This window comes from Aptenodytes forsteri, unplaced genomic scaffold (assembly GCF_000699145.1).
Source record: "Aptenodytes forsteri isolate BGI_AS27 unplaced genomic scaffold, ASM69914v1 Scaffold459, whole genome shotgun sequence".
NCBI lineage: Eukaryota > Metazoa > Chordata > Aves > Sphenisciformes > Spheniscidae > Aptenodytes > Aptenodytes forsteri.
The window spans coordinates 457,525-466,581 of record NW_008794121.1 but is presented as its reverse complement, the minus strand read 5'-3'; the positions used below and the strand labels follow the sequence as shown (position 1 = coordinate 466,581).

The window sequence follows — 9,057 nt, the reverse complement described above, 5'->3', positions numbered from 1 at the left end:
TGTTTGTGTTCTGTTTGTATCTAGGTCCAGTTTGGACTAATATGTTCTTGTTTTTTCGTTAATTTTTTTTTTTTTTGTGCAGTTTCTTGATGTTTGAGGAACTAGTTCAGATAAAACTCTGCAGTGTGCTCTGACCTCAAGATACCGCCAGCCTAAATAAGGGATTTGTTGATAAGAAATCTGCTGTTCATCTCTTTAAACGTTACTCAATCTGTTCTAGTCAAACTTGTTCAAGTTTTCCCCATTCCTCTCTTACCTCTTTACAACTGTCAACGAAAGTTTGTGGTAAGTTGTCAGGGTGGTGTGAACAAGTTTGTGTATCAATGCATTTCAGTTCAGTGTGAAGGTGACTCAGCTGGCGATTATGCCACGGCACAGCTTCCAGTTAAGTCAGTATTCAAAGATTTTTTTATTTATTTTAAAGTTTTTCTCTCTCTGTGAATCTCTCTGTAGACCCACTACATCTGCAACTGAAATAGTTCTCCAAAAAGATGCCAGTATCCACTTGTTTATGCTTTGAAGCACATTCTTTGGTGGAAAGGGCAAGAACCATTAAAAATTGAGCTCAGCTGAATTTCATGGGTAGGAGCCAGGCTAGCTTTCCAGTTGAGAGATTGCTTATTGGTGATACCGAGTCAGATCCAGATAAGAACGTTGCAAAGAATTGCACTTAATACTGGGGGAAAAAATCTGTTTAATTCTAGTACAAAACAGCCCCACTCTTTCTATCCAGAGGAAACTTGTACCCTCATAAGGGCTAGTACAAAACAGCCCCACTCTTTCTATCTAGAGGAAACTTGTAGCCTTTCTAGGATAAGCTGGGCCATGGTAAGTTCAGTGGTGTGTTTGTGTTGGGGAAGGCTGCTTTCTGATTGTGGTAAACTGTAGCCTCTGGAAACTTCCATTAACAACAGTACCTCCATCTTGTTGTCTAAAACTGCTGATCTGTCCTGGGTTGTTTGTGTGACGGATCTCCAGAGAGATTCTAACTGGTAAACAAAGGGACGTGAAGGCCACAGGGAAGGTGAAGCTGGGACACCATGTAATGCACTATTTTAAAGAGCACCTATCTCCTGTTTTGAAAAGAAGGGGTGGCTGATTGAGAGGCTGTTTCTTTTTCTCCTGTGTATGTTTTGGCACATATTTCTCCTCACCCCCAATGTGTTTTAAAAATTTACTCCCTTCATCTGCTCCCCTTTCTTCTCCCTGCACGGGTTTATTCTCTGATGTCTTGCCATTGGACATGTTCTGCTTTGATGTATAGAAGACAGCTTGTATTTGTGCTATTGTATCTGCATAGTATATAAATCGAGGACTTTAATCTGTCCACCTGGAGCAGGGCACTAGTAATAAACTTTTGCTTGAAAGAGCGGGTAGGGATGAAGCATCCTTTTAATGCAAATTTAGAACTAACACTTTGGAAGCAGTGCTGAAAAGGTGTCCGACTTGTACTGTGAACGCAAGGATGAAGACTAGCACTAGCCTTATTGCCTGAGTGGATGGACTTTCAAAAAATGGATTTTTCTCAACTGGGTCTTTAAGAAGATGGCTTGAATACATAAAAGCACAGTACGGATTGAAAACAAACGTTTGCTGCTTGAGGACTTTGCTGCCTTGAGCTTTCTGTTGATGCTGTTTGGTCACTTATTGTCGTACTGCTTTTATTTCCCACAACTGTTTCCCTGTTTGCTTGCTTTCTTTCTGTGAACACTTTGGGAAAAAATAAGTATGCTGCTTTTTCAGTATCATTATTGACGTTTTTGCTGAGCTGTATTTTGCCTACTGACATTAAAAATGATCTTTCACATAAGATGTATAATGTTTGTGTGCGCTGCACTAGAGCTAATTCTTCCCTACTCTTTTCTTTGTTTTTTTTTCTTTCCAGGGGATCTACAAGTATCTTGAGAGGTGTTTTTCAGACTTTAAGCAGAGAGGCTTTGTTGTTGGATATGACACACGAGGTCAGGTGACCAGCAACTGCAGCAGTAAGAAGTATGAGTATTGATTACACTTGCAAGACTAGAAATTAAATTGTGGCTTTAAATGCATTCCGTTCTATCAGAATATTTTTGTCATGAACTGTGCACACTCTTTCCCCTCCCTTAGTCCATTTAAATAGTAATGAAGAGAGGCATGGACTAAAGCCTCTATAATACCAGTTGCCAGCAAATGTGGAATGTAAGGCTAGTCACTTCACCAAAGAATTTACAGTCTAAATGCACAAGAACATTAGGCAGACATTAAGAAGATATATTAAGATATGCCCGGAGAGAAATTTGAATGTGAAGGTAAATTCGGAATACTAACATCTAGCTTGAAATCACTGAATGTTAATGCACTATTGTTAACACTGTCGTTCTTTTGTATTACGCATCTGATTTAAGCTTGCTTGGGGGAGAAGAATTCTACCTGCAGCCTACTGTAACCCAGTATTTTGGTACCCTTATGCTCGTCTGCGATCTCAGTGTATTTCCATATTGGGAATATTTTACCTGGAATGCTTAAAATGTAAACTTCCAGTGATGCCAAATTGTGCCCTTTGCAAGGAAAGGAGAGAGAGGACCTGTAAAAGAACTACTTTCTGAATTCTATAAGGAATCCTAATCCCTTGTCATTCGAGGAGCAAAACACATGTTGTATGGCATGCTTTACAAAAGAGCCAACCCAGTAGCTAATTATTTAGTTAATGAGTAGCTAATTATTGTAGTTAATGTAGTTATTGTAGTTAATTGTTGTAACTAATGTAGTTATTTTTTTAATTTTTGTCAACATTTAATATTCTAGGGATGTAAAAGTTCTTGGTATAATAGAGCACAGAACCTAGTGACTGTCTTCCAAGAGTTTCTCCATTCCCCTGAAGTCTGGCTCTTCACGCCTTCCTGTCTGGTCTTCAGATATGTGGCACATCATCACCAGGCTTTGGCATAAGGGTTTTTAAACTCATCTGTTACACTGTGTTTGCAAGGCTGTTACCCAAATTGTCTGAGTTATGCACAGCTTAAAAACGTGGAAGTGTAAGAAAAACATCCTTTTCAGCCACGCAAAGCTTGGCATTCAGACTTGATGGCAGTGCAGTCGTCACGTTTCACATGTCAAAGGAGCGAATCGGTTCTCAACTACATGTTTCTTTTGTCCCTTTGGAATGATACACAGTTATGGTAGTGCTAAAATCAAATTGAGCCTCCCCAAAAGAGTGTTTTCAATTGGATCAGCGTGCTTACCCAGCACTATGTGGGCAGGAGCGCCCCTTTCTTTGCATCAGTTCCAATGCCGAGGGGGATGGCAGTCCGTCCAGCTGTATCCCATAATTAAGTTGACATAAACCATAGTGATACACAAGCAAACTTTCAGTAGCTTCAACTACAGACTGAGCTCTCAAACTCTTTTAAGTGGTTTCAGGTTACATTTGATAGGTGCTATGGTGAAATTCTGAGTAACTGAAACTTAGACTACAGTGTACTCACCATGGGAGATAAGGAAGCAAGTATTAATGCTTGTCTGTAAAAACAAGTGAGCAAAGCAAACTTAAGCTATTTAATCTCTCACCTGTTTTGTCTCTGAGACTTCCCATTAACTGCTGAGCTGTGTGTACCTGACTTGAAAAGAACAGTTTCATATCAGTTACCTGAAAGAGAATGAGTTTCCCTGCTGCTTGAAAGGAAAGTTTTATAATAAAGGCAAGGTTTAAAAACATGGGTGCTGTTAGTGTTTCTAAACTTTCTGGAATGAGAGCATGCTGGTTTGCAGAAGTATATTTTAGGAATAGGTCTGCTTCATGGATATTGTCTGAAGCTGCTGAACAAGGCTGGCAAACAAGCTTTGCTGTGTGGGATACTGAATCCTTTTCCAAACCTGCTGTTGCAGACATCTGGCACTTTAAACTTTCTGGGAGATTGGTTCTGTCCTTGAATGAAGGGCAAGTGTCACACCAGTAGGTTCTGTATCCTTGTTTTTGATATCACTGGTTTATTTACGTGGTTGACTGAAGTGCCTTGCGCTCTTCAAGCAATGAATAAAAGCGTTGTCTCGGATTCTACAGCCTCAAAACTGTATTACATTGACTGTACAAACTGTAGGATACTACTCTTAGTGTAAGCCAAAAAACAATAGAGGGATTTAAGAACCAAGTGAAAGGATGGTTACAGTAATGCCATATGGCTGTTGGATTGTTGTGTGGGGAGTTGGGTTGACTGAATGTTTTCTTTTTCATGTTGGTAGACTTGCAAAGCTCACTGCAGCAGTCCTACTGGCTAAAGACGTACCTGTATACTTCTTTTCCACGTATGTCCCTACACCATTTGTGGTGAGTCATCTTCTCTTTTATATTGTTGAACCATGCAGTTAAGGGAGTATTTGAAAGTTTACTAAAAATGTGAACTAGCAATTTTCTTCTCAAATTCCGTTATTTAAACAGAAAAATAGAGGCTGCTTGGTACACTTGGCTCTTCAAGAATGTCGCTGAATTCTTCTGTGTGCAGATAGTCAATAGAATCACGTTCCACCCTAGGCTGCTATGCGAGGGCAGTAGTTACTGCAGTCCAGGCTTTGCTCTGTTAGTTACAGGTGAAGCATTCTGCTATTCTTTTATTCTGTGCTTAAACACCTGGGTGTCATAAGGGTCAAAGATGATATTTCTGTGTGTGTGACTATATACACATATAGGGACTGTATGTTTTTGGACATAAGACTTATACTGCTTAGAGTGGAAGAAATGAAGGATTGCCTCTACTTTTGATATCTCAAAAAACAGCTTTCTGTTCTACTCGCAGAAACTTTTTCTTGCAGGGTTTTAAATCCTTGTTTTCTATTCTGCAAGCTTTTCTAGTGTGCTGTGTATGCTGTGGATCTTGTTTTGAGGAGAGGACTGAAAGGACTGGATGCTCTTTAGCTGGAAATACCTGTAACTTGTTTTTCAACAAGCCTTTTGGTGAATTCCTTCATTCTGTTTGAACCTGTTTTCTCTTTCTCAAATACCAGTGTAATCAGAGTGTAGACTTTCTTTAGTTGGCCAGTTAACAATTGTGTTTATGTCATTGGTAAATAGGATAATGTTCCTATGCAACAGAATAGAACAAGCTTTCTCTCTATTCCTAGCTACAGGAAACAGAATGATGAGCATTCATACATACAATTTTCAAATAAACTGGTGAAACATTAAGAGCCACTTCTCCTGTAGCATCCTCTTGCATAATGGTCCTAATAATATAATGTTATTTGTGCCAGCTGCAGAACTCTTGGGTAAATCGACATTTCTGTGTTCCCTTTGCAGCCCTATGCTGTTCAGCAGCTCAAAGCTGTGGCTGGCGTGATGATCACAGCATCCCACAACCGGAAGGAGGATAACGGATACAAGGTAAGGCTTGAACTCGAAGCTTGTAGCGTGTCACAGCCAGCTGCTTTCCAGCATTACCTATGTGCCTTTGGCGTTTGGCCGCTTCTGGAGCGCACGTGTGTGTACCTTAGAAGGAGAAATTATTTCAAGTAATTCATCCTTCTACAACCTGAATTACACACACTTTCTTCTGCGACTAGAACTTAAGACCACGCTGCTTGTGTATCTTGAGCACAAGTCTGTTGTGACATTCCATGGAGTCTAATCAGCAGCTGAAGAAATGCTTAAGCAATTTATTATGGGTTCACTTCTTGGCCTTAAAAATGAGTTTAAAACTAAGCTAGAACTTAGGTGAATTAGTCCACACAGCAGGTAACTGTGCTGAAGATGGTGACGGTTTAGGAGTTGGTTAATAAAACTTTGTAGTAGTGTGTTGCTCCCTGTAAGGTTGTTTTTCAGGGCATTGAGCGAGAGGCAGGTGGCTTCATTTTGAAAGCTTGGAACAGTATAACCATACATAATAGCAAATGCTGCTTATGCAGTATTGTAACGCAGCATTTCCTTTCTAAACTTTGTAAGAATCTGAACTAAACTCTAAACTTTAACTAAACTTAGCATTCTAGAAGCTTAGTAACAGGTCAGTGAGTAATGGCACTGGTAGGAAATCCAGTCTTTGCACAGAGAGAACTCTTGGAGGTTATCGTACTGCACTTGTCCTCTGTGGAACAAGTTGTAAAGTACTTGACCAGCCTTTACTTTTGCTTAGCTATAGCAATGAATAAGAAAATAAGCCACATCTGTTTTCCAGGTGCTTCATTTATCAAGAAGCTATTACGTTTGTGTCTTCTGATACAAAGCATTTTACTTTTGTCAGGATATTGTTCTTTCTAGTCTTTCACAAGAATTATTTTATCTCTCACTGTTTCCCCTGTGAATTCAGCAGCCTCTGAAGGTTTTGGACAATTTTAACCAAACTTGACAAACCCATAGTTTTGAAGATACTGAGTACCTCTGAGTTTCATGAAAGCCAGCGGACAAGAAAAGAGAGGCAGATTGGTCTGAGTAGAAAGTCTGCACTGTGAACTCAACCATGCTATTGGAAACAAACCGTGGGAAAACTGGCATCTAAATAATTCTTTAACAAAGACTTTTTATAGTTCAGGGTTTGATAGTGTTTCTAGCTGAAAGATTACAGTTGTTCAGTTACGGAAAAACATGTACCTTGGCACACTGCTTATCTGTTTTGCTTTGATTTAAAAAACAAGTTGTGCTTTTTCAAAAGGAATGCCAGACTGTGTAGAAGGTAATGTTTTTCTTCTGTTACAGTTTGCACAACGCTCTCAAATGTAAGTGCCCAGTTTCGGTTTCTCACGTCCTGATGATTTCAGTCATAATAGTTGAATACCAGCTTTTTTGAAAATAGGTCGTGTTGCTGAGTAGCTATCATTACATAACTGAAATGATAAACTGTGATTCCCAATGACTTTTGAGAATCAAGCCTCGCTTGATTGACGCTAGCCTTTTCTGTATGACTTCAAGAAGCAGGAAGTATGTGGAATCCTATAGCTAAAATAATTTATCAAGTTAATGCTCTTTGTAAATAACCTGTGTCTTGTTTTCCTTTAAACTTTTACCAGGTTTATTGGGAAAATGGAGCACAGATCACCTCTCCTCACGATAAGGAAATTATAAAATGTATAGAAGAGTGCGTTGAACCGTGGAATGGCTCTTGGAATGAGAATCTAGTAGACACCAGTCCCCTTAGACAGGATCCTCTGAAGAAAATTTGTGACTGTTACATGGAGGATCTGAAGAAGATCTGTTATCATAGGTATCGTATAAAACAAAATGTACTTAAATTATGTTTTTAAGTAAGCTCTGGATTACGTGCGGAAAACTGACTGCTGACAGATAGACTTCAATAATAAAGCATGTGATGCTGCCATACATAAACAGTTTTGATTTGGGTATAGGGATTGGGCTGTCTTCCAAAATTTTAATAGTTTCGGACCTGCCTGTAGTGATTTGTATCGTCACAAATCAGTTACTTGATTTCTGTCTTTACGGTTCACAGAAGCTGGGTGCTCCACTCTGCCACAGACATCACTGTCTGCTTGAGGCCATTGTTCTGTGCTCTTCATGGTGGGAATAATTTTTGGTCGTCTCCCCGTTCTGTTTCACCCCATCCCTTCTCTGATGTGTCATTAAATTAGATGGTCACCATCATTAGGACTAAACCATACTTCTTGACAATAAAGCAGCCTGCCTTTGGACACTAGGCTACAGTAAAGCACGCTGATGCGAACCATTTTATGCAAATGAATATGCTGAAAGGGTTCTGAATAAAATGCAGAAATTTAGAGTAAAGGTGAGGTGTATATGCGTGGAATAGAGGTGAGAAGATTAAGTTTAAAGGTTAGGTGGGGCAGAAGACAAGAATAAAAGGAGGAGGATGAATAATGTAGGTACAGTGGAGCCAGAGTAAGATCTTCGGGGTGGTGGAAGAGCTTGAGTTTGATGCAGAAATTAACAGTTCATTCTTGGGAGACTTTCAGCCGATTCAGCAGAAGGTAAATATCTCATTTTCCAGGAGAAGCAGCTTTAAACCAGCAATTTCTAGTGAAAGTCCGAATGAGCACTTTTCACTCATTTCTTCTTTGAAATTAATGCAGAAATCAGCAGAATAGTACAAAGTGTAATTGCATTTTCTTTTGCTTCTGCTTTCCCACATGAAATTAGTCTTGTTAAATAACTAAAATCTTACTGACATTCTTTTTTCCTTCTCAGGGAGCTAAATGTGCAAACAAATTTGAAGTTTGTTCATACCTCTTTTCATGGAGTTGGACACGACTACGTGCAGTTGGCTTTCAAAGCATTTGGCTTTCAGCCCCCCATTCCAGTACCTGAACAAAAAGATCCAGATCCAGATTTCTCTACTGTCAAATGCCCAAATCCTGAAGAAGGAGAATCTGTGCTGGTACTTTTGTTTCTACTTCATCAGATTTCTGAGCTTTCCTCTGTTTGGATGTGATGCTGTGTTGAAAAACAAATTGAGGAAGAGAACAGGGAGTACCTGGCTTTCCGCTGTGTTAATACAGTGGGAGGCAATCCATATGAGACTTTCTTTCACTGCATGTTATATGTAAATAGGAAGACTGTGGGTTTATTTGCTCTTGTGATTTTATTTTTTTTCCCCCCCTCTTTATTTGCTCTTGTGATTTTATTTTTTTTTTTCCTCCCTCCCTCCTCCTCTCCCGCCAGGAGTTGTCACTGAGGCTTGCAGAGAAAGAAAATGCTAAAGTAGTAGTGGCCACTGATCCAGACGCAGATAGACTAGCAGTGGCAGAACAGCAGGAAAAGTAAGTGATTGGACCTTTTCTTTTATCTCTTTCTCCAGAAGAGGTAGTGAAAATCGTGGAGTGTCCCCAAATGGTTGACAGGCACAGACCTTCAACTCGCTCTTTCCTGTTGTGACTTAGCTATTTGGATATTTTTCTTGCTAGCTTCATCTTTTGGTATAGCTCCACCTGAAAAAATGTATTTTAAATAAAATACTTTTTTAAATATTTTATTTATTATTACATTTATAATTTATTATAAATTTATGTATTTTATTTATTATTTAATTCATTATTAAGTATTTATTATTATTTATTATTACATTTATAATACATTTATTTAAAAATGTATTTTAAATAAAATCAGTTAATGACTCGGAAAAGATT

General features: G+C 39.0%; 1 protein-coding gene across 1 annotated transcript in view; it reads left to right on the top strand.

Moving 5' to 3' along the window:
- The window catches only part of PGM2L1 (phosphoglucomutase 2 like 1), a 40,238-nt gene that overhangs the window by 17,828 nt on the left and 13,353 nt on the right, over positions 1-9,057 (top strand). The window contains exons 3-8 of the mRNA XM_019471431.1: positions 1,886-1,992; positions 4,219-4,303; positions 5,270-5,353; positions 6,970-7,163; positions 8,120-8,309; positions 8,594-8,691. Coding sequence (XP_019326976.1) covers positions 1,886-1,992; positions 4,219-4,303; positions 5,270-5,353; positions 6,970-7,163; positions 8,120-8,309; positions 8,594-8,691 — 758 coding nt within the window. The remainder of the gene's footprint in view (positions 1-1,885; positions 1,993-4,218; positions 4,304-5,269; positions 5,354-6,969; positions 7,164-8,119; positions 8,310-8,593; positions 8,692-9,057) is intronic.